Source organism: Bemisia tabaci, chromosome 1 (assembly GCF_918797505.1).
Source record: "Bemisia tabaci chromosome 1, PGI_BMITA_v3".
Classification (NCBI taxonomy): Eukaryota; Metazoa; Arthropoda; class Insecta; order Hemiptera; family Aleyrodidae; genus Bemisia; species Bemisia tabaci.
Window position 1 is genome coordinate 44,495,134 of NC_092793.1, and position 26,979 is coordinate 44,522,112.

Below are 26,979 nucleotides of genomic sequence, written 5' to 3' on the forward strand. Positions count from 1 at the left end.
ACCCATCATGTAAAGTGCATAAAGTTAAAACGCAGGAGGGGGGGGGGGCTGGAGAAATTAAGCCCCCCCTGAGAGAACATTCTACAGGCTGGGGAAATTCTACTGTTTTCTATCGACAAAGTTTTGTACTAGTTTAGTACCGAAATGTACCATTCAAAAAAAGTTTTGTATCCTCATGATACGGAGGCTACGCCCCCCCCCCCCCCCCCGTAGCCCGCGAGATCTTCAAACCGGGGCCGGTATTTTGGCTCTGGCGAAGGAACGGATCGACAGGCTTCAAAAATCTCTCGAATCTCAAATCTCAAGAACTCGTCTGGTCGGGATATCTCGCCGGGAGAACCACCAATTCATGTGACCGGGGGGGGGGGGGGGAGGGTGAAGGTTTTTAGTCGGGGTCCCAACCCACTCGCACGCTGCTAACCATCAAGCATGCCTCAATCTCGTGTGTGCTGTGTGCGGGTGACTCTCCCGAGCCCCCTGTCAGCTGATTGCAGCTGTCGGGGGGTGGGACTGGCCGCCCGTTCCTGGCACATGCGAGCAGTAGTTGCCGGAACTCGGTTTTCTCCCCGCTTTCAAAGCAAAAAAAAAAAAAATCTCATCAATTTTTGTCGAGAGCACATAAACACCCAGCATACTTTCAAACCGTATACATGTGATACCAAAATTAAAACCTCTCTCAAGAATTTGAATAGATCCTTGCAGCAATGGTCAAAAATGTTCCATTATCTTTCAGGCTTCAGACTTTTGAAAGAAAGATTACAAGAGTAAAAACTGTTTGATAAGACACTTTTGAGAAGAATTTAGATCTTAATGCTGTGATAGTTGTAAGTGGAAGGGGCAGACAACATTTACAATGTTACAGCTCTGTCATGGGGACAAGAGGTTGTCGGATATTGGTTACTGTTTTCCTTACAATGAAATCCATTATGAATGGCCGATTTTTCCAGATGAGTCGGTCTGTGTCGACTACTTGCTTCCATTATACTTACCTTTTTTAACGAGAATGATCTTTCATTTAATAATTTTCAATTTTTATTTTAATAATGATTTAACATTATCGATTCTGATGAAGTGTATTATTTTTTCGGTTAAGAATTTTTCTCCCGGATTTTTGTCCCCTTCAACTTGCAAATTCAATAATGAATCATCCAAAATATAAATTTTGCACATTTTGGCCAAGAAATCAATGTTTCCTACTTGTCCGAAGTTCCACGATTTTCACGAGTTCTCTCGCCGTGTTAAAAGTGTTTTCCCTGAATTTTGCAAGCATCTCTCGGCCCTTCTTCGGACTGAACGGATCTAAAAGCAGGAAAAATCATGAAAAGTGCAGGTAATCTGGGAAAGGGCCCTAAGAACAAGAACATTTTTGCATCCTCTGGTGTTCCCACTTTTACGTTAGTACTAAAGGAAAATATCAATTTCAGACTCTCTTGATTTTTTTTCAAGCTTAAAATCTCTTAATGTCATGTATTCAACGCAAGAAGCATGTGAGAAAAGTGAAAGAAGAACAAATTTAATTTAGCGTGTCAAATTATGAAAATTACTAAAAGGGGGGGGGGTATTATGAAAGATACGGAAATGTTGGTATTGGGAGAATAATTAATACGTACGTTTAAATTGCCTAAATGGTCTCAAAGCATTTCTCGTTTCTTGGACCTTGGAAATCGGCAACACTGGGATTCCTCGATTTTCAGTTTAGTATAATGGAAGCAAATAGTTCACACAGATCAACTAATGTTAAATCATTATTAAAATAAAAATTGAAAATTATTAAATGAAAGATCATTCTCGTTAAAAAAGGTAAGTATAATGGAAGCAAGTAGTCGGCACAGACCGACTCATCTCGAAAAATCGGCCATTCATAATGGATTTCATTGTAAGGAAAACAGTAACCAATATCCGACAACCTCTTGTCCCCATGACAGAGCTGTAACATTGTAAATGTTGTCTGCCCCTTCCTCTTATAACTATCACAGCATTAAGACCTAAATTCTTCTCAAAAGTGTCTTATCAAACAGTTTTTACTCGTGTAATCTTTCTTTCAAAAGTCTGAAGCCTGAAAGATAATGGAAAATTTTTGACCATTGCTGCAAGGATCCATTCAAATTCTTGTTCAAGGATTCCGAGTTAGCCTTCAATTAGAGTCTAGGCAAAATGGGACCCTAGAGGTTTAAATTTTGGTATCACGCATATACTGTTTGAAAGAACGCTGGGTGTATACATGGTCTTGACAAAAATTGATGAGATTTTAAGCGCATATTTATGAGATCCTTTCCTTTTTCTTGGTCCATATTTTCATTCCACAAACTTGATTTGTGAGTCCGAGTCAACATTCAAAGAATGATAGCACAATCCAAATAATTTGATTCATATCCGTTGGGGGAAGATGAGGGTTTGAAAATTTTTCAGATACTATAAGTAGTGACCGATATTTTTTCGTCGGGTTTGAGGCATTTTAATGGCCGGGGAAGTTTTTTAAATCCGTGCTACCGTTCACCTGTTACAGTCAAAAAACCAGTTACGGTAAGCCAACTTCACGCCCAAAAACAGTTTTCTTTGCTTTTCTACAGAACTTTTGATGAAAACAAGAGTGCTTTGCGGCTAATGTCTTATGGTTTAATAGTTCATTCAATATCCGAAGCGATTTTTCAAGTCCGTTGAACCGTTCTCTTACCACAGCCAAAAAACCGAGTTTTGAGCTAAAGCGGCATAAAAACAACTTTCTTTACAATTATGAGAAACAATTGTGCTTTGCGTCTAATATTTAAGGCTTCAATTGTTCTTTCAATATCCGAAGAGATTTTTGAAGTCCGTCGATCCGTTCCTTCGCCAGGGCCAAAATACCGGCCCCCGAGCGCCTTGATCCGGCCCCGTTTTAAAGATCCCGCGCAAAAATCCCAGATCGTTAGTAGCGGCTATCAGCGACGGCGAAAGATTCGAGTTCCGGCAGCGCATTAATTGGATTTTCTTCCCGAATTTCACCCATTTATTACATGAAGTTTGAAATAAATCTCCTTACCAAAACAGACTTTCATTTTTTTCAAGGGGAAATTTTATTCTAGGCTTCCATAATAATGCTCCCGATTTGTATACAGGGTTGGCCAGAAGTTTCAGGACGGTCGGCTAGTAGTATCAAAATAGTATAATACCATTATAGTGTGATAGGACCGACGGTACATTTCGGTGCAAAACTCTTAGTATACATTGTGAGGGTTTTCGAGTACCTAGGTCCGTTTTTTCGAAAATATTTCCCCAGCCCCCTCACTTTGGACCCCCCCCTCTCTGTAGCCCCCTTATCGTGAGGGTGGAAAACTTTTTTTGAGCGGTACATTTCGGTACTAAACTAGTGCTATTAAAAGGAGTAAAGAAACATTCTGATTTGAGAACCCAGGACACAGAAACGGCATGTTCAATACTGCCACGGGCAGGGGTACCGTGTGTAGGGGGACCCCCCTCAGGAGAGCCTAGGGGTAAAAAAAGTGCGGTTTTTTCGACGGTGCATTTACGTACAAAACTCTCAGTATGCATTCTGAGGGGTTTCCAGTACCTAGGTCCGTTTTTTCGAAAATATTTTCCCAGCCTCCCCACTTTTGACCCCCCCCCCCCCCACTTAGCCCTCTTTGGGTGCAAAACTTTTTATGAACGGTACATTTCGGTACTAAACTAGTACAAAACTTTGTCGAATGAAAACAGTAGAATTTGGGAGGTGGGAGGGGGCTTAATTTCTCCAGCCCCCCCCCCCTCCTGCGTTTCAAGTTTACATACTTTGCATCATGGGTACAAAACTATTTCTTTGCGGTACATTAGGGTATAAAACTGGTACAAAACTTGGACAATCTTGAATTTTAATTTTCGGAAGGTGGGGGGGGGGGTTTCTGGAGAAATCGACCTCCCATTAATGAGTAGTTAGTCCATATTTTCCCCCCTAGATCCTTCGTGCCTGCTTCAACCAATAGGATCACTATTTTTCCTACGTTTTCTTTGCCCATTGCTGTGTCTATCAATTTCAATAATCAGCCTGCCACAAATGATGGCCACACATATGAGGAGCTTTCTTATTGCTTTCCAGCACTCTTTGTTGTTGAGCAGCCGCGGTTCCTATCCTACATAGGTCCTTTAGAAAGTTGACACTACCTCAATTACATTAAACCCCCTGTTGCCCGACTTTTACATGATGTCCCCTTTGTCTCCTCCTAGGAGCCACCTGATTAAGTAAATAAATAAGTAAGTAAGTAAATGCAGGGTTGACCGGCTGAGGCGCTCTCTAGGGGTCAAGGCACCTGGCAACTGCCGTCGTGCACCCTGAAGTTGAACCGTGCTCCTTTTAACTTATCTCATGATACTTATTACATTTTGACAAGGCTCCGTGGATTTTCGAAGCACGGCCATGCCTCTACCGAGTTGGACTGTGTTATTTCAATTTCCACTGATGGGTAACACTGGCAGGCGCGCACACCACGAGTGATAAACGATTTTTTCACATCTCAGTCGAACAATGCAGCCGGATTACTCACTGGGTGACTATGGCCCTCCCACACCATGTTACCTCGAAGGATCAGTGTAATTGAGTGGCATATTCATCACCAAGTCTAGATGACTGACATTTGAGTGTCCTCAAATATCAGTCACCTCCGAGGATTGGGCCCAGGACCTCTGTATTGGCAGCAAACTGCCTTGACCACTGCACCGCTGAGGTTGACTCCCTCGGTTGGGTATCTTTCTTGGCAGAATTTTTCTGGAGGAGTAATTTCCTGTTTTCCTCCTTTGCATCTCTTACATATGATTTAAATGTAATAATAAAGAGATCATCACCCCTCCGAAGAGATTTAGTAGAATTTTGTCAAACAGCTGAGCACAACTTACTGCTAGCATTAGTTTGAAGAGGATAAGTATAGAATGACCGGCATTGCATGGAAGTTACATTCATTTATTTTATTTCAGTCTTCGTCTAGGGGGCTGAATTACTCAGGTGGATATTTTATATGAGCCCTTAGAAATGGGAAAATACCTTTGGGGTAGGACTTCAAAAACTTCTGGTTCTTTTAGGAGTAACCCTAATCCTAGTTTCATTGTGGTTAAAACTCAACGAATGTCAGGTAGGTGGTTTTGAATAATTGTAATACATAGAAGAACATACCTTAGTTGTTCTTAGCTGGAGAGTATTAGAAGGTGTAGTCAAAGGAGCTGTAATAGTTCCTGAAATTACTGGAGAACTTGAAACAGTTCTGGGTGGTGGATACCTAGAGCTACTTCCATTTGATTTAACATCAAAGCCACTGATGGATAGAGCTACAGATGGGTCCACATAATACCTAAATACAAAGAATCCACAAAAGAAACCATTGTCATGAAAACAATCAAGACTTTCAACAACTATCAAGACATTGATGACTGAATATCAAGAAGTATGAAATTAGTACCTAAGTCTTGCAAAGCCTCCTCTCTACAGGACATTTTCATGGAAACTGTCCCAGAGGCGAATCTCGGGAATGACACTTTGGGGATTTTTTGCAGTTGTCGTTTCCACAGGACGGGACTCTGACATTCCTGCGACAAGATTGCATGAAGAGATACATTAGTAAAAACCGAGTATTTTACTAGCATTTAGATAAAAATTGAAAACAATTGAGAACTTGACAAATTATTTAAATAAAACAGACAAGTAAAATTGAGTAAACAACTAAATATCACAATTTGTGATAGCAGCTGTATTCTTTGTAAACATTCTGATAGATTCTTGTAATATTGTAATGTATAGTACATCAAATTGTTACCATGTTGGATTGTTTAATTGTCTTACTTATCTTGGGTTCTTTGCCCGTATTTCTTCTTATATATACGGTTTTCACGAAATGGGGGTCGTACCGATTGTCCGCTCTTCCTTAAAATTTGTGTGCAGGTCCTCTCCGGTTCGGTGGGTGACACTGACTACTTCAATTTTTTCCCGGTCGTGATTTTGGGATTTTATCGTCAAAATATGGGAAAATTGGGGAGAGGACCGGGCTCACAGTTGCTAAGCAACCGCCGCCGCAGCATCGCTGTACAAGTGGTTATCGATACAAGTAATAATCCATGTGTATCGCAGTTTGATGTATTTTGTGTGTTTGATGCGTTTGATGTGTTTGTTGTGTTTGATGTGTTTGCGTGTTTGATGTGATTTGTTGTGTTTGATGTGTTTTCTGTGTTTGATGTGTTTGTTTGTGTTTGATGTTTTTGTTTATGTGTTTGATGTGTTTTTTGTGTTCGATGTGTTTTTTGTGTTAGATGTGTTTTTCGTGTTTGATTTGTTTATTGTGTTTGTTGTGTTTTTTTGTTAGTTGTATTTGATGTGTTCTTTGTGTTTGATGTGTTTTTTGTGTTCGATGTGTTTGATTGATGTGTTTTTCTGTTTGATGTGTTGTTTTTGTTTTTGATGTGTTGTTTTTGTTTGATGTGTTGTTTTTGTTTTTTGTGTTTGATGTGCTTGTTGTGATTGTTTGTTTTTTGTGTCTGGTGTGTTTTTTGTATTTGATGTGTTGTTTGTGTTTCATGTGTTTTTCGTGTTTGATTTGTTTATTGTGTTTGTTGTGGTTTTTTTGTTTGTTGTATTTGATGTGTTCTTTGTGTTCGATGTGTTGTTTGTGTTCGATGTGTTTGTTTGTGTTTGATGTTTTTATTGTTTGATGTGTTTTATGTGATATATATCGTTTTGCATCGATACGTATCTATTTATCTACATCGATATTGAAATATACCTGTATCGATAATCGATACGTATTGATGCAAAACGATATAAATCACATATAACACATCAAATACAAAAAACACATCAAACACAAACAACACAGGCATGCTCTGATAAACTGATTCATTTAATAACTAGAAAAGAGGAAGACAAAAGACCTGCCTGGAATCGATAACGGCATACAGAATGTATCGATATGTATCGATGTTAATCAATGTGGATATAGTTGGTTAGGATATATGTTTGGATGTATATCGATAAAGATGTATTTATCGATATGAATCGATATGGATATAGATCGATATGTATCGATATAGTTAGTTAGTTAATTTTATTTAACGACGTTCAGCATCTAGGCTATTTACGTCGGGGACTAGGCAATTTTAGATATGCATCGATACGTATCGATATATAAATATATGTCAATATACATATACTTCGATATCTATATGGGTATATTTCGATATAGTTAAATTTGTGTACAGGTCCTCTCCGGTTCGGTGGGTGACACTGGATACTTCAATTTTATCCCAGTCGTGATTTCGGGATTTTATCGTCAAAAAATGGGAAAATTGGGGAGAGGAACAGGCTCACAGTTGAATCAGAGGAAATTTGAAAAATTATGTATCCCCCTGTTATCCTTTTTAATTTTAATAAAATAATTTTGTTTCCGTACAATTCTCCTCTCTTATTTCAACGATTAATGGGCCTGTTGCAAACTTTTGCTAGAGCAAAACTAAGAGTTGTTTCTTACAGATAATGCCTCAAAAATCACGATGAGCGTATCGGCATAGTCTGAAATGCACCCATAACTTCACAATCTGCGTAAGAAATTTGCGGTTTTTTGAGCTTCTCGCTTCGAAAACGATACTACGGCACAGGTGAATATTTTGTTAGAGGAGTCGTTCCATTGGCGGCAATACTCATCATGGCCGACGCCAGTCCGCCAAAACACGTGTGATGGGACGAGATAACACCTAAACAGGATTAAACCAGATAACAATCGGCGTGTTTACGTTCATATTTTCCTCGCCCGCCTTAATTGACCTTGAACTCTCCTCGAATTACGCGAGGAACTGCGCAAGCGTCGGCCATGATGAATATTGCCGACGATGGAGCGACTCCTCTAAGAAAATGTTCACCTGCGCAGTAGTATCGTTTTTGAAGCGGGAAGCTCAAAATAACGCAAATTTCTTACGCAGATTGTGAATTTATGAGTGCATTTCAGACTTTGCCGATGCGCTCATCGTGATTTTTGAGGCATTATCTATAGGAAACAACTCTTCATTCTGCCCTAGCAAAAAATTGCAACAGGCCCATTATAATTCTATCAGTTGCATTTCTGCATTTATCATGTAATGAGAAACAGCTGAGTGCTTTTACCACTCTATGTCTTAGTTTTAACCTTCAAACAACAGTAACAAAAATTTTATCTTGATGGCTATTCGAAAAATCAACCATTTAAATGAATACAGTTTTAATATTGACATCAAAAGTAAAGTTTTATGTAAATCTCCAGTTAAAATCGAAATCAATCGTTGTTGTATTTTTCTTCTTTTTTTTCTTAAATTTGCAAGACTCCTCGGTTGTCATAAATTGTACATCTTTTGATAAGAATTATACGATATAATTGAGGTAAGAATTATTTATCCATCCAACTCTTGCTTTATGTTTCCCTTCCCTAATTTCCGTTTCACACGTAAATTTTGCCAAATGAGAACTACGTTTTCATCAAAAACTCTGTGTTAAGAGAAAAACAGATCCTTGAAGAAGGTTTTTTCCACAAAGTTGAAATCCCACGCTGAAAGTTGCAGGTGTTTTCATCTACGTGGAGAGGACCATACCGTATAACACTGGCAATGTTTTTTTCCCCAAAGCCAGCAGGAGCTTTTACTCAGGGCGAGAGCTTTTTTACATGAACTGTTGGTCATTTTATCGTTTCTAATTATATGTTTGCACAAATGGCGTCCTTAATTTGAGAGGGCGCGGCTAAATGGCTTCCCTGAAGCTGTTTTTTGGCTTAAAAAGACTAAGTTTCAACAGTGAATTAAACATTTGATTGCATTGCAAATACGCGAACAAAAAAATGGAAATAAATAGAACGCACTCTAATTTTTTGAAGGCACCGTAAGGAAAACGCTGCCCTTCTTCCACGGTTGTTAAGATAAAATGCTAGCAATTAAAACAGCGCTTTCAAGTGAAATGCGGCCATCTTCTGCCGATTTCTAACCTGCAAATGTTTGTTGTTAATAGAAAATTGAAACACGACAGCATGCAAAGATAGCACTTAAGGCTGTCATGACTAAAAATAACCCAAGAATAAAACGAATTATACCCTCTTTATATACTTGAGAAACATGGATTGAGTTTTAATCAGATTAAAAAGTTTAGAATGATTTTTGGCAATTTAACAAAGAAAGGAGGCTTATTAATATAAAATTTCAAATTTAGGCATTTACAGTAATGAATACAATTGGATACATGATTTTGCAAATGTTACACACGTATTATCTACTCGGTTATGTAATTTTTTGTAATATCAATAATAAATTTAGAAAAATTATTATGAATTAATATTTTTCATTTGTTGTCTTATTTTCAGTCGGATCTTCATAATATATCTATGTCCTTGGCTAGGGCTATTGCTCCTTTTTGTAGGAAGAATATACATTTTACCTTATAAACATGGATGGGAACTGTAGATGACACTGTCCGTGCAGAGCACGGATTGAACTGCTAGTTGTATAATAATAAATAAATGAAAAAAGAGGGTTATGCAAAACGGCCAAAAAGTGACCCCGCGGGGATTGTACGAAACTTTGTGGGATGATTGCACAGGTCTTTTTAGGCCTACATCTGGCTGCAGTTAGGCGAAAATGCGCCTTAAAGTGTGTTTGCAGTTGGTGGGGATTGAATAAAAACCTGTCGGAATTATTGTTCGTTCGATTCCGCATCCACTGATATGTTATGCGTTTCTGAGAGGCTTAGAGAATCTGAGTTACAGCGATTTAAAAATTCGGCAACACGCCCGACGCCCGATTTTGACGCTCGTTTAGGCGACTCCGTGTTGAAGCAAAACGCCTAGAAAAAACAAAATTCGAAGAGCCAGTTCATGTTTTACGCTTTTTTGAAACTTTCACGTCATTTTTAGAAATTCAAGTAGCGGCGGTGTTGTCGGTTTTCGATGAAAACCACCGCTGCGATCACAATTATTGAAAGTAGTACTCATTAAATCACATCTAGCTACTTAGTTTACCCTAAACTGACCATTTGCGACATGATGTTAACAACGTTGCCTAATTTTCGTCGGAATTCGCGTAGGTACGGGGTTGCCAGTTTTCAAGGAAACCGCCGCCGCAATCACAAAAAAATGGATGACTCATTTCATCACGTTCAGCCTTATTCTGAAGTTGGAATTGTCGATTTTTCGAATCGATGGTTTCTTCTATCTCTTTAGGCCGATCCTCTCTGACGGCCTTGGTGTCCAACTGCAGAATAAGGCTGAACGTGATGAAATGAGTGATCCATTTTTTTGTAATTGCGGCGGCGGTTTCCTTGAAAACTGGCAACCCCGTACCTACGCGAATTCATGTCGCAAATGGTCAGTTTAGGGTAAACTATGTAGCTAGATGTGATTTAATGAGTACTACTTTCAATAATTGTGATCGCAGCGGTGGTTTTCATCGAAAACCGACAACACCGCCGCTACTTGAATTTCTAAAAATGACGTGAAAGTTTCAAAAAAGCGTAAAACATGAACTGGCTCTTCGAATTCTGTTTTTTCTAGGCGTTTTGCTTCAACACGGAGTCGCCTAAACGAGCGTCAAAATCGGGCGTCGGGCGTGTTGCCGAATTTTTAAATCACTGTAACTCAGATTCTCTAAGCCTATACAGAAACGCATAACATATCAGTGGATGCGGAATCGAACGAAAAATAATTCCGACAGGTTTTTATTCAATCCTCACTAACTGCAAACACACTTTTAGGCGATAACGTGATTTTTATTCATTATGAAAATTAAAAAAATGGCCAAAACGTGGCAACAGTGGACTCAAATAAAATTTTCTTCTGCATGGGTAGATAGAGCGAAATTTTTTGCATTTTTCTGTATAAATACGAGCTCTGTGACTGCATTTTTGCGAAAGTTATGGATGTTTGAAGGTTACAACTTTTAAAAATGGCAACGCTGTTTCCCTGCGGTTTTCGCCTAAATGCAGCCAGATGTAGGCTAAAAACGACCTGTACAATCATCCCACAAAGTTTCGTACAATCCCCGCGGGGTCACTTTTTGGCCGTTTTGCGTAACCCTCTTTGCTTTTACTTTTTCCTTCTACCTATCTCAGTTTAACTTAGATCTCTAAAAGGAGTACAAGGACCATGATTGGTACTTTGGTTAATGTTGAGTTAGCGAATATTTTTCCCAACTTCGCAAGAGAGACTTGTACCTGGGACAAATCTCATGAAAACGACCCGTGGAGACAAAGCCTAAAGTTTGCATCTTTTCCCATTCCTATCGAAAGCTTTATAGGGTATCCCCGTGAGAACAAGTACGATGCAATGTCCTGCTCTAATCACTCTAATTTATATGAATGATATAAGGGCTCCTTGCAAGTCATCGAAAGTGAAGCCATTGATCATGGACATAATATCAGAAAAACGAATCTGCCACAATCAGGGAAGAGACTTTCGAAAAGAGCCATCAGGAGCAAGGTAGTTTCGCTTTCGGGATAAGAAATAGTGAGTGTTTTGAGTGTTACTGTCAGGGCAGGCTTGGTTTGGTTGGGCTTAGACCGTGGTCAGGTCTAAACGTGTCGGGACGACAGTCAGAGGGGATTCAGAAGAAACTTTGCATAACTCTCCGCTAAACGACTGAAGAAATCAGGCGACACTTGAACTTCGGGCGAAATTCATACATTCAGGATTTACTTATAGTGTAAGAACTTGATATCTGAATTTCACTTGATGTCTTGGTTATTCAAAAGTAGGGCCGGATTTTTAAAATCTTAAAAGGCATAGTGTGATCATTTCCCTAAAAAGTACTATCAATTAGCTATTTTCAAATGAAAGGCAGGAAAAATAAACAGTGAAACCGTCTGGTAGGCTAAATATGTACTTTCTCTTCTGGGATTCTCTCAAGGTTGTGAAATCCAGTCAGAGGTGCAGAAAAAGCTCGATTAGTTAATGAGAGGCCTATGGCGAGAGAAATGTGAAGACACCTGAAAAGGTGAAAAGATATGAGGGCAGAGGGCATTTAGAATTTTGCTTTTTTAAAATTCAGAATATTTTTTCCGTAATTGGTATAAATGCGCTAGGTACTTTTTGTGTTGAAAACTATTGGATGCTTTATTTTTTGAGAAGGAGACTCCTGAGCCCATTGCTTGTAGTGAAGGAAACTGTTTTACTTGCTCTTTCATGCAAATGAAATAGTGGAAAGCTCAGTTCTAAATGACCAGCAATGTGTAGACAGCCTAAAAAAATGTGAGGGTAAAGAATTTTCTGCACCCCTTGAATCGTTAAATTGAGGTTATATGACGGTTACCTTTTTTTTTCATATTTTGAGATCATGAAATCCTTTATTTGCAATTCATCCTTGGTAGGTTGATCTGTGCTATGAAGACCAAGCCAAACTTTCCTACAGTACTGGAAAAAAAAAATTATATATATATTTATATATTTACTTATACATTATCTTATCTAAAGTGTCTGAAAATGTCAAGGAATAATATTCATGACTTTTTTCTAATTCAAAAATGTTGTTCGCAGTTTGGTATCATTGGAGTGTTTAAGCAGCGTATTTTCTTGGTATAGCGGCCTGATTAATGAAATGGGTAGGAGAGAAACAGCAAATGGAACAATCCTTTTGGCGGAAGCAGGTGGTTACAAAGAACAAAGGAGGTAAGTGATAGAATGACTAACAGCAACCCACAAGAGAACCTATTGTTAGTCCATTATTTTCCCCCTTAGTCCATCGCAACCACCCGTTTCAACCAACAGGATTGCTCCATTTTCCCTTTACCTTCTTTGTCTATCGTTTTGCATATGAATGTATAAATTAACCTGTAAGTAAATTAAGAGTTCTAAGACGCTAGTCCGTCAGACTAAGGATACCCTAACCTTGACCGTGAGCCACCACTTTCATAGAGCAAAACCATCGATATAAAAACTATAAATAGAGTGAATGTTGCGCCAACAGTGAAATTCGTCACACGCTAGGAGCAACAATTAGGTTAGCATGAGGATGGTCGGTTACCATGGTTTCTTGTGGGATTGATGCTGAATAAGGACTTACATGAAATTCAGAACCAACTGTTTAAAATCTGTGTCTGGATATCGTTCCCTTCCGTCCAAAGTGTTTCAAGCGCAATTTTTACCGAAATTGAGTCATGGTATTTTCGAAAGAACGAGACGCATTTACATACGAAAGTATTAATTCTCTTTAGAACAAAAATGTAGAAACATGAATAAATTGATTAAAGTTGATGTACTTTCGTATCCCAAGCGCCATTTGGGAGAATGGTATCACAAGAACCGAGTTTGGCAAACACCCACCTTTTTTATTGTTTAAAATTTTTGTAACAGCAACCCTTGGAATGACTTGAAGCTAAATTGTTGGATAGCCTGGGTTGGTTATCCAGCACAGGTTGGCAACACTGCCCTCAGAGGGTCAGGTGACCACAATCGTCATGGCGTCAGCCGATCATCATGTCGTGATACCAGTGTTACCGTGTCGTGTTCATTCCCTTTTTATTTTATAATAAATATGAATATCGTTTTAACCGAGTGCTCACTTATTCAGATATTACCCACACCAAACATGGCGACGAGGATGTAAACGGGTGATCAACGAAGCGCAGCAAAAAATACGGAGGTGCGCGTCGTGAACCGGCACAAAAGGCCTAAATTCAACCATGGCCTCGCGCTCGGTATTTAAGTGAATTCAAGTGCCAGACATGTAATTTCGCTAAAAATGTTCAATTTTAGTGTATCGATTAAGTTCGAATTTTAATTTCTCAATTGCACATGGGTCAATTTCTTCTAAGTTCATGATAATCTGTGTCGTTATCAACCTTCACTAATTGCAAGGTAATCATTGTTCGGACGGTACAATGGAATTTCTTACAAAGCCAGAACCACTAGAAATCGATGATAATATTAAAGAGAATTGGGAAAAGTTCAAAAGACGTTGGAGAAACTACGCTCTTGGCGCCGAAAGCACCGAGAAATCCGAAGAGGTTCAGAAGGCCATTTTCCTTAACCTCATCGGATCCAAAGTAGAGGAACTTATCAACTCCCTTGCTATCACTAGTAACCAGTCTAAAACTGTCGATCTTCTAGTCAAAGCTATCGATGAGTATGTCAAGCCCAGGACAAATGTGGTATTTTCTAGATACCAGTTTTTCACAAGATCGCAGAAAGACGGTGAGGATTTTGAAACGTTCCTTCTCTCACTCAAGAAGCTAGCTGACAATTGTAACTTTGGTGAGCTGAAAACATCGCTCATCCGTGATCGCATCATCATTGGCATCTCTAATTATGAACTTCGCCAACGCATGCTCGGAGAGGAATACGACTTCGATAGGACGGTCAAGCTATGCAAGTCAGTCGAGTCTGGGAAACTGCGGGCAAAGGAAATCAACGATCAAGGGACATCATCCACAACTGAGGTCAACTGGGTCAGCAAACCATATTACAGCCGAAATCAACAGCCAAGCTGCAGCTCAGATACTGGAACTACAACTAAACAGCCAATCAACTGCCAAAATTGTGGGACTAGCCATCCTATCAACCAATGTCCAGCATTCAAGAAGCAATGTAATTACTGTAAGCGTCTTAATCATTTTTTCCTCTATGTGTAGATCTCGGAATAATTCTGTGTTACCTAATTCCAATGATAAAATTGCACCTTCTACAGCTAATTCCAAAGCGGCTGATCTAGTCAATGTCCATTGTCAGTGCTCATGTTCTCCAAACAGTATCTCTAATCCGACTGAAACTTCAGATATTCATGCTAGTGATTATGTTTACATTTCAGAAATCTCCGTCCAACCAACTTATAAATTGGAGCATTTTACTAATCAGTCTAAATCCAGTCAGCTTGAGGATCATTCAATTATCGATCATCAGCTTAATCAATCTAATTTTGATGAGTCAGTTAAGCAGTCTGTCAAAATTCATAATGTGTCAAATATTTCCAAATCCACAGATAAGGGCTGGGTGGAAAATTTAATCATTAACAATAACACGGTCAGCTGTAAGTTAGATTCGGGAGGAGAAGTTAATGTTTTACCACGTCAAATTTTCGACCTGATCAAAAATTCAACAAATGTGATTTTACCCAATCGTTCAGTTGTTCTAGGCTACGGAGGTGCTCAGATTGATTCATGTGGGTATGTGGTGCTAGATTGCAAAATTCCTAATCAAAATCAAATTCATAAACTGTACTTCACCGTTGTTAACACCGGCACTACTCCTCTTCTAGGTCTAAAGTCCTGCGTAGATTTAGGTTTTATCACCAGGAATCATGTGCATGCTCTAGTCAGAACCAAAAATCTAAATAAAGTCGTACAACGAGATCTTTCCCTAATTCCATCTTTTAGAGATAAAACCGGAAAAAGCTAATCACTCGTCAAAGTAAACTGTAGTATCTCTGATTCATTCTGCAATAAATTTCAAAGAAATTTCATGTTAATCTTAAGTGCTCTTCATCATTCTAAGTAACTTCATATTTATAAGTGACTAACAATTAGTTTACTCAATCTAATTAAGTCATGTTATACTTAACAATTAAATCCACATAACTGCGATTTAATAATTTCAATGGGATTCTGAACACAAATGCTTCAAATCTCTTAAATGTCTCTTGATTTCGGAATTGCAAATCATTTGATAGTTGTCTAATTTCAATTTCTCGACATAACTGCGATTAAATTACTTCAATGGGATTCTGAACACAAATGCTTCAAATCTCTTATATGTCTCTTGATTTTGGAATTGCAAATCATTTGATAGTTGTCTAATTTCAATTTCTCTACATAACTGCGATTTAATTACTTCAATGGGATTCTGAACACAAATGCTTCAAATCTCTTATACAGGGTGCGGCAAAAGTCCCGGGACGGCTGTTTATTTTTTAAACGGCTACACGTAGAAAAATAAATTTTTGGGGATGTTCTTGGGTCAAAGTAAGCTACTTTTTGGCACTCCCCAAAATTTGTTTGGGGACCCCCCCCCAGGGGAGGGCGGGGGGCAACTTTTTCTTTTTAAATGGCAACCCCCCCTTTGTGATACCTCATTCGAAAGATAATAAAAAAAGAAAATTTTTGGCGCAAACCGCAGGTCAAAATGTTCATTTTTGACAAAATGGCGGCCGGTCCAAGTTCAAAATGGCGGAAATTTGGCATCTCCGTTGTTTATTGACGGATTGGTGTGAAACTCGGAATCCTATGGTTTTTCGAGATGAGAAAAACGATTCTGGCATTGGTTTTCCAGAAAAGTCAGTCCTTTTCAAAATGGCGGCGGTCAAAATGGCAGCCTCGAGCGGGAAGTGGATATTTAGGTTGCATATCGTTGGATTTGCATGAAACTTGGTATCTGGGGGTATTTCGGCACAAGAAGAACGAATCTTTCATTGGATATCTGAAATTTTGACAAATTCCTAAATGGCGGCGGAAAAATTGCGGGAAATCAGTTTTACGGCTCTTTACCGATGGATTAGCATGACATTATTTGATATTTCAAGAATCTAATGAAAGATTCCTTTTTAACGAGCCAAAAACCGTCAGGATATCGAATTTCATGCAAATCCATCGGTAAACAGCCGTAAAACTGATTTCCCGCCATTTTTCCGCTGCCATTTAGGAATTTGTCAAAATTTCAGATATCCAATGAAAGATTCGTTCTTCTCGTGCCGAAATACCCCCAGATACCAAGTTTCATGCAAATCCAACGATATGCAACCTAGATATCCACTTCCCGCTCGAGGCTGCCATTTTGAAAAGGACTGACTTTTCTGGAAAACCAACGCCAGAATCGTTTTTCTCATCTCGAAAAACCATAGGATTCCGAGTTTCACACCAATCCGTCAATAAACAACGGAGATGCCAAATTTCCGCCATTTTGAACTTGGACCGGCCGCCATTTTGTCAAAAATGAACATTTTGACCTGCGGTTTGCGCCAAAAATTTTCTTTTTTTATTATCTTTCGAATGAGGTATCACAAAGGGGGGGTTGCCATTTGAAAAGAAAAAGTTGCCCCCCGCCCTCCCCTGGGGGGGGGGTCCCCAAACAAATTTTGGGGAGTGCCAAAAAGTAGCTTACTTTGACCCAAGAACATCCCCAAAAATTTATTTTTCTACGCGTAGCCGTTTAAAAAATAAACAGCCGTCCCGGGACTTTTGCCGCACCCTGTATGTCTCTTGATTTCGGAATTGCAAATCATTTGATAGTTGTCTAATTTCAATTTCTCTACATAACTGCGATTTAATTACTTCAACGGGATTCTGAACAAAAATGCTTCAAATCTCTCATATCTCTCTTGATTTCGGAATTGCAAATCAATTGGAAAGTTGTTTAATGTCCTGGCTAATACATGTTAACTACAGCCTATGACTAAATACAGTTAATTTCAGTAATGTTTGTCGATTTCAGAACTGCAAATCGTTCAAATCTTTGTAAACTCATAAGCATTATAACTTCAACCAAATTCTGAGTTCAAATGTCATAAATTGATTGGTTTCATAAATGCAAATTAATCGAATAAATACTGTGTCAGTTTTCTGTCAGTGTACAAGTTCTAATTCCTCAATAGTAACTGTTAAATCTTTTAAAAAACTATTCTTCATGTATAATTTTAAATTTCACTGATGAAAATCATACACCTCTGGAATATTTTTGACTTGGACTCTACTCCTTCAATTTCTTCGTTTGGGTTTGCAAAAGGGAGTAAAGTGTAAGGAGAAAAAATAGATTTGAAAACGGGGAGGTGTTGGATAGCCTGGGTTGGTTACCCAGCACAGGTTGGCAACACTGCCCTCAGAGGGTCAGGTGACCACAATCGTCATGGCGTCAGCCGATCATCATGTCGTGATACCGGTGTTACCGTGTCGTGTTCATTCCCTTTTTATTTTATAATAAATATGAATATCGTTTTAACCGAGTGTTCACTCATTCAGATATTACCCACACTAAACATAAATTATTTTCATATGTAAGTGCATCTCGTTATTTCCATAGAGTACATAGAGTCGTAATGTAAATGGGAGAGCTGCCGTCACTTTAAATCATTTTACAGGTCCCGAATTCCGAGACTCCTGTGTCACGCCGGGTCACCTTTTCGATACATAATCGATTGTTTTTGAGACACGGGGACCTGGCCATTCGATGTAAACAAAGAGGATAGGAATTACTAGAGTCCATAATGGACTGTCCATTTCATGAAACCTGAGACTTTTTATTCGGCATTAAAATCCGTAAATGGCAACGCATCAGTCTCGGCCGCGATGACCGGACCGCTCGCTAGACACCCTCTATTGTGCAGCGAAGAGAGGCCCGTAACCTGTTCGTTCTCAGGGTAGAAACAATGGGCACCCTTCATCCCTCCTTAAAGAGCTCTAGTGCCTGGACCGAAAATTGTTTGCCGTTGCACCTTTCATCCTTCCTTAAAGACCTCTAGTATCCGGACCGAAATGTTTTGCCGCTGAAAAATTCATCCTATAAATAGCGTAAAAATTTAATTCCGGCGTGATAATATGACAAAAACGCACTCCAATTCCGTTTAATTATTTTACGTTTGATTTTTATTTGAATTTTTTTGATTTCGCGGTCACACGCTAATGCCGTGTAAAAATGGCTGTACTTGCTGCAGTTTACAGGCTTCTCTTTCTAAGGTTTAAAACGTACAAAGTATATGTAAAATGACTTATACATTTCATCCCACGTCCATACGGAGACTAATACGAAGAACTGGGTCCACTTGGTTACTGATTCACTTCATTGAAGACGACTTTCAGGGAAGCCCGTTTATTGCAGTACTATACACAGCACAAGATGGGCCTCCTGCCTAGGATTGTGTCAGTATAGGGTAGATGGGGGTAAAAGGCCGCACTTTTCCGTTGCGGCCGTCTGTCGGCCGCCGTATTACATGAAAATTTCGGAAATGTGGTAAAATATCAACAACAGACCCTTGGGCACAAAATGACACACTTTCCAGAATTTTAAAAGCATTTCCAAAATTGTAACAATTTTTTTTTTTAAATGTCGGAAGTGCGGCCTTTTGCACCTTTTGCCCCATGGATGGGGCAAAAGGCCGCACTTCTGGAAAAATTCGTAAAAATTTCGGAAATGCATTCAAAATTCTGGAAAGTGTACGCGATACGGCGGCTGACAGACGGCCGCAACCTGACCTTTGGGCTGTGACCTTTTGCCTCCACCTACCCTACATTTTAGGATCTTTGGTAATTATTAATAATATTTAGTAAAATATGTAGTAAAAGATTTAGTATTGGTAGTATTAGTTGATATATTAAGTATTAGTGCTATTTTAGTGAAGGCCGCATGCGGCTTTTTGCCCCATTTGATGACGTAGGTAACCATAACCTCAAAATTCAAAGCCAAGGCCATTAGCCCAAAAGTGACTGCAGGATATTCAAACCATCCTTATCATTGTTCGAACTGCAGCTCGTCCGAATTTTTCTATCAACTATAGAACTTGAAATTGACCAAAATGAAACTGGAAAAATCGATTTTTTCCACGAAAAATTAACTATCCTCATATTTTCGAGGGAACGCGTCCGTTCGGTCCGAAACTTCGTCAACACACCATCACCACCACTACCAACATAACTGACACGGTCCCGGTGCCGACCTAAACAATTTTCGACAAAAAAGTCGGGTGTGGCTTTTTTCCCCGTGCGGCCTTTTACCCACACCTACCCGCCCGGCAAAATTACGTTGTGGCAACGTTGCCAACACGTTGCAATTTCGCCGTTTACGTATTCGGGCAACGTTGTGGTAACGTTGCCACAACGTGCTATTTTGTCAGCTTGCATGAACGTAATAGGCAATAGCTACGTTTATGCGAGGCTCGAAACCCGAGTTTGTAATGCAAGTTTTCGCCGTCGGATTTATGCGGGCGCTGTAACCCGACTTTCGCGGGAAATCAAACTTTCCGATTCTGGCGCTGTTTATGCGCATATTTTCGATTGAACTTGAATTTCATGCGTTGGCACCATTTTCACAAGCTATACTTCATTTTTTCACTATGAATTGATTCAATAAAATTATTATTACTTACTCTTCTATCCCGTGATAATTTTTTATCTTTTATTCCACAATTTTTCCGCAATATATAAGCGGAGGCTTCATCTTCACTAGAAAAACCTTTACTGACTCTCTGAGCAACAGTTGGAAAAATGACAGTGGATTTTTAATCATTTTACGTTCATATTTAAAAATTGAATGAATACCTAAGTAATCTCAACAACCCTTTAAATCATGTTTGAGCTTATATTCTGAGTTCAGAAAAGTTGCCATCATAGGTAATTTTAGTGATGTTAAAAATAATTGCAGCAGGCGCAGAAATTCATCATGTTGTTTATTGAGCTTCTAATGATCTTACAATAGGTAGATATAGGCATTGAAAGTATAGGAGTGCTAATCCAGTAAAGCACCGCACCTTTACTCCATGGTGTCGTAAAGATTGTACCTATGTCTGCCATTATTGTAGTGAAACAAAATAACTAATCCGGAATACTTATGGGAATTGCTCCTTCAAAATATGATCAAAATAAGCGGATATTGATAGGATGATAGGTCAACAATGTATCGCTGAAGCAGAAGCGTCTACATCCTCTTGAGGCAACGGACGGTGACAATCTCAACAAACTGATGACGCTTCACAAATTTTAAGTTTCCACATTCCCAGAGACACGCGCTGAAATCCTGTTTCTCACCCCTCTTTCCGACTGCTCTCCGAGTCCATGAGCAAGACAGGAAGAAAATAGGCAAGCTACCTACTACTGTTTGCCTACCTATGTGTTTTTTTTCTTAAACTTGATTTTCAAAGGTGACTCATGTAAAGAGCAACTGACAAACAAGATTTCAGAACCTGCCATTGCATTTCACTAACCTAAGACACAAACCCAACCTTACCATTGATATTCTTTCGCTTACAGTGTATATTATTCTCCCATTGAGATTCGATATGAACTTAATTCAAAAATGCTTTTGAATTTAATTATTCGGGTAGATTGGAATATGGAGCTTTCAGTCTATCTGTAAAGCGCATTTACTAACATTCACTGCTGTCACAAGATATTTTTGCACAGGCAGAGCCACTTTCCACAGTTGATGCATCTCTAACGCCAAGGCTCAATTATGACAAGTGATTCAACGACCAAAAATTGTTACACGCCTCAATAAAAACCGTATTCTTATCTCAAATTGCAAATCTTGGATAACAGAGCACTCACCAAAAAATCTCGTTCCTTCTGCCTCAGTATGAAAGAGTGACGATACTTTGGAGCAATAACTTTGAACTAGTTTCAATAAATGATGGCCTCAGAATTTGAGTCATCATTTACAAGAGATTGGATCAAAGAAATAAGTCAACAGGTCACGGTTGTGGCTGGTCTCACACTTCCAGTAGGGCAACCAGGAAATAGATACATGGATAACACACAAATTCAAGAGCTACACAGCTCTGATTGGATCAGATTTCAGATTTAATCGGTAGATTGAAATGAAAAAAATCGGTGCACTACTTAAAGGGAAGCAGGGTGCCTTATCTTGAAATCCTAGGCAAATCGTGTGGATACAGTAAAAAAGTTCTCTGCAGATGATGAACTGGTAGGTAAGGCTATTACTCAATTGTAGCCTGTAAAGCTCTTTGCCTGCGTTGCTTCTGTAGTTATAAAATGTTGATTAGAGTTGCAAGAATAATCTGAAAAAGCAGTAATAAGCCTGGATTCCATCTGACACTAAACATCTTCACTAGAAAATAACGTCCTACGTTTAGCTAAATAAGGATAAATAAGCCACATATAACTGAAGGAATCACGTAAAAGTGCTTAAGCAAGAATTATAGTAAAATTATGATTGTAAAAAATGTTAAATAATGGCAAAATTAAAGCTAAATCGTGGGATAAGCACCAGTTGTTTACGAACGTTATGATAATAAATCCGCCATATTGCCGACCGCGCACCTGAAAATCGCATTTGAAGTCGAATTTGAATTTCAACTAATTTCAACCTCCGGTTCGTTTATGCGGAGTGCGATAACCTAGTCTTTAGTGTAAAATAAGGTTTCAAACACAGATTTCAGAAACCTACATTTCGTTAGTTCCGTATCGTTTATGCCGTGATTTGAACCTTGGTTTCAAACTCAGGTTTCGATTGAAGTTAGGTTTAGAGGCTCGCATAAACATGGCTAATGTTTCTGCAATGTGTTGTAGCAACATAATGGGAATGTAGCAAAAATACGGTGAAAAAAATTTCGGTGATTTATTTTAGGAGTACTCCACATTTTTACTCTTAGAATTCAATGTGGACTGCAGAGAAGTGTTTCTTAGGCACCCGAAACTCACTCTAAGTCCGAAAGTAGCCGCGCGCTCCGCCCGGGTTCCCAAGCGGGCTCCGATCGAAGTACTAACTACGCTCGACGTTGCTGGACTTCGGTGATCGCCCGTGTGTCGCTGCCACTCAGCCACAGACGCTCGCGTGAGAGAGATCGGTTATATAGCATTAATAAACATCCCCAAATCTGGTTCAATGATAGAAAGCAATGATATTCTTACATTTCTGTGCATAATTCTACAACGAAGGATACTGAAAATAATTCTAGGAAGATCAAGTTTTTAACAAAAGAGTGTGAAAAAAAAATTAAAAAAGAATTGAATAAATATATTCATTTTATATAAATAAAATTATTATTGTTTTAATTATTTATTGTATTATATTATAATTATTTTTATTATAATAATTATTTGGTATTTTTATTTTGTATTAAATTATTTTCTAATTATTTATATTTGTATTCATTATTTTATTTTTTATTTTTAAATTATTTTTTTATTTTTTTTAATTTTATCTTTATTTGTATACCTATTTTTATTGTTAATTTTTTTTATTTTTTTAAGTATCTATCAATTAATTTTTTTTTTATTTTTGTAAATACATATAAATATTTTTGCGACATTGTATGAGGGCGCATTCTTTTATACTGATTGGAGAAAATCATCTGTTAGGAACAACAGAAAGGAGAACACCTGAAACAGTGTAAAAGTGTCCCCTCCGATTTGCAGCACATCATCTGCCTGACCTCATATCTGAGTTCTACGACCAAAATTACATAGGGATTGATACCTCACATGACACTGTACGCGCATTTAAAAAAACCGAAATCCCAGAGGCCTTATTATGGCCGCCATTTTGAAATTTAGGCATTTTGGGGGGTGTTTCGGGGTCGGACCGTGGTAAACTTTTGGTATGTTGTTCAGGAGGGCCTACTGATGACGTTTATATAAGAAAAGTTCGTTAAGCAATTTGTTCCGGGTCAAATCGTATTTCTCCCTGACTAATAATGTTGAACAACGTTGTCACAATATATCTAAGAAATATTTATTGAAACGTTTTTTAATAATGTTTCAGAAACATTTCTAAAAACGTTTTGAAAATATTGTCTAAAATATAATGTCAGGAAACATTGCTGAAACATTGCTTAAACGTTGCTGCTTTACCTTTACAAAGCAATATCATCAAAAATGTTGCCTTGCAACGTTGCGGCAACGTACACATTGCTCCCTTGCTGGGCGGGTGCCGTATATAGGTAGTTGGGTGACTTTGGTTAATTTAAGTTAGATTAAGTTAAGTTAGATTAAGTAAAGTTAGTTTAGGTTAAGTTAGGTGAGGGTCTGAAGTGCACGATTGGGCTTTCGTTATCCATATTACCTTAGCGACTTAATGATTATGTTGGCGACTTTATGATTGCTGCAGCAACTTTGTGGTTACGTTAGCAACTTTAGAGTTCTTTTAGCTACTTTATAGTTAGGTTAGCGACTTCATTAGTATTTGCTGGACGGCCAGCAGCCTCTTGTAGCCCGTTTTGTACGTCCAGTGCTTAGTACTGCTGATGATGGGCTTTCTTGAGAATCTCTACATAAGGGTCTACAACCATAACACCTGGCCCTAGAACCAACTAAAACAGAAGCCCTAGTAATCACAGGAAAAAAGAAAAGAAAAAGAAACTTTAAGATCAAAGTAGTAGACCACCCTATTACACCCGCTCCAGATATGAGATATCTAGGAGTTTGGTTAGACGCAGACGGCACTCTCAACACACACTTTAAAAAGATCTTGGAAAAAGCCTCCTCCGCTATAAAATCCTTTTCCCGCATTCTTCCAAATGTAGACGGGCCTTCTTCCATGAAGAGAAAATTCATCGCCACGGCAATTCTTTCCATCATCTTTTATGCTGTAAATATCTGGGCCACTGCTGGAGTATCAAATAAAAACAAGAAGCTACTAACGAAAACCATCCGACCGCTGAAACAACGCATATTCATGGCTTACAGGACCGCATCTAACACCGCCCTTGACATGATAAGTGGTATACTGCCTATTAATCACCTAATCACTGAAAAACTCAGCCTTTGGAATATAGAAGCAAGCAAACCAGACATCAAAGCTTCCGTCAGAGCAGCCTGGATATTGGATTGGCTACAAGATCCTACCAAAGACGCCTGGCTCAAAAACCTTCTCATAGACCCCGAATACTGGCTCACCAGGAAATTCGGTGACCTAGACTTCTTCCTTACACAAGCTCTTACAGGATACGGCGCCTTTAACAACTATCTCCATCGTATGAAAATTTCACCATCTCCCTTTTGCCCATATTGTCCCGCGGCACTTTGTACTCCGGAGCATTCACTCTTCGAATGTGCAAAATTCACACCGGAGAGGGCTCGTCTGAAGACACACATAGGAAAGACATTCACCATCGCGAATTTCCAAACCCGTTTACAAGACTCGAAAGACAGTTGGACTAAAGTGTGTACATATTTCAAGACCGTCCTTGTAAATAAAAAAGCAGCAATAGACACTCTAATCTTTACCGATGTATGCCAAAACAAGGCGGATTCCGGTGTCGCGCACCATCACCCGAGTTGATTTAAGTAATTCTTATACTTGTAAATTTCATCTCATCATAGCTAATCTCTGTTACTTATAGTCCTAATAATTCTCGTTCCTTAAATTCAATTTATCACTTTCATTGTAAGTGCTCTATATTGTAATTGTTCTATATCAAGCGATAATAAACAAAAAAAAAATAATAAAAAAAAAAAAATAAAAATAATAAAAATAAGGGTCTACAACGCCCAGAACCTACCATCCTTATTAATTACTCACCCAAATTACGAATTGAGGATTAGTATATCATTTCATACCTTGTCACGTTTTCTAATCGTCAAATGAGAAGCCTGGATACTGCAGTTTAGCCAAATAAATGAATATGGAAAACACTCCAATGAAGTTGATGAGCTTTTGTATCACAGACACTATCAAAGAGCAAAGCATCACAAGTGCCAAGTTGGATAATCACTAATTGCTCATCTTTGGAGCTGTTTTCACTATTTCAGTGTTGACAACACTTGGAATGATCTGGAGCAATTCATCACTTTCCGGCCACAGTATTATAACCATGAAAACCATTCCAAATAGTCATGAAGGCCATATCCATTGGCCATTTCCATGTAAACTGAGTTATGCATGGTTTTGAATTACTAAGATGCATTCACAAACGGAGATAATAATAACTTTTTTTTTTTTCAGATAAAAAATGAATTAATATAGAGAAAAACTCTGTTAAATTTGATGAGCTTCCATACCACGAACGCCAGGGGTTCTCTGAATGGCCAGAGAACACAGTATCACATGCGCTAATTTTCTGAGAGAAAGATGTTTTTCAAAAGAGATTTTACTAAAATTCAAGGCAGGAAGTTAAGCTGGTTCAGTATTCCAAGTTTCAAGCCGAAACTCAATCTTATGCAGTCGCAAATCAGTTTCTCGTGTCTCTTGAAATGTTGGCAAAGTGGCGCTTTTGATACTTTGGCCGGAGGGTAACGATATGTAACTGGCCATTCTTCAAGGGAGTTTACAATAAAAATGTCAACGCTGAATCATTTACTGTAAAAACTCCCGTAAGATCCCATATTATTAAGTTTGTGACAAAAATAGCACTCAATTAGACTGTTCCACTCCCCGCCCGCCTATCCAACGACTGCTCCATATGTGTGACGTTTTTAGCCACTATCAATCTACAGTTTTTAATCGTTGAGAAAAATAGCTAATTCCTCACACTATCCATAACAAGTCAGAATATTAAGATCCACTAAAAAAAGGGTATTGAAAATTTGAAAACGGGTGAGAAAATTCTTAAAAAATTATTCATGATGAAGATTGGCCCGCAGCTATTGAGATGTAATTGACTGAATATAAATAAGCTAAAATCATTATAAAATTGTGCATTTATAAGAGATGGTGGAGCCGTACAATGGCAACCCCCCTAGGATGGATCGAAATTTTACACTTTGAGAGGGGAAACGCGTATCATCTAAAAAAAGTTGTCAAATGGGCCCCATACGAAGTTTCAATTTCACCGCATAAAATTGACCCCCTAGTAATTGACCCCTCCTAGTAATTGGCCCCGCATAAAGGCCCAAAAGGCCTAAATCACATATCATGTAGAGAGTTCAAACACATGTTTCCTTTCAAATTTTGTCAACTTGTTCTTGGAGCGAAAATTTTGTCCGTTTTGACGTATCGTGCACGAGTAAAGCACAACTGACGTATTTTCACCCGATAAATAGTCGGAAGCGCCCTCCAGAATGGCCGATTTACAGTAATGTGAAAGTGAGCGTGGGTAGTCAATTAGTCATTCCCAATAGATTTTGCCGAATTACGAACCTACGAATTACGAACGGACAAAAATTTCGTCCGTTTTGGCGTATATTCTAACCGTTCACCCACAAACATGCGGAAAGGGCGTTTGAGCGATGCACGGGGCGGATCGTCGCGCTGAGTCCGCTCGGTTCCCGCTTGCGTTCGGGGCCGGCCGGTCAGTCCAGGGAAACCCGACGCGGTGCGCGGCAGCAAGGTGCCGGCACTAGTCGGTGCCTGTGCAGCCATAATCTCACTGGCAAAGCCCGTGTTTGGGTAATTTTAGCTAAAGGAAATCTAAGTTAAACATGACGAGTGACAA

General features: G+C 38.8%; 1 protein-coding gene across 9 annotated transcripts in view; it reads right to left on the reverse strand.

Moving 5' to 3' along the window:
* The window catches only part of drongo (Arf GTPase activating protein drongo), a 94,228-nt gene that overhangs the window by 41,170 nt on the left and 26,079 nt on the right, over positions 1 to 26,979 (reverse strand). For all 9 annotated transcript variants that reach the window (XM_072301374.1, XM_072301363.1, XM_072301350.1 and 6 more), the window contains exons 3-4: positions 12,265 to 12,365; positions 5,138 to 5,312 (exon numbers count right to left, since the gene is read on the reverse strand). In XM_072301374.1, the coding sequence (XP_072157475.1) occupies positions 5,138 to 5,312; positions 12,265 to 12,365 (276 nt within the window). The remainder of the gene's footprint in view (positions 1 to 5,137; positions 5,313 to 12,264; positions 12,366 to 26,979) is intronic.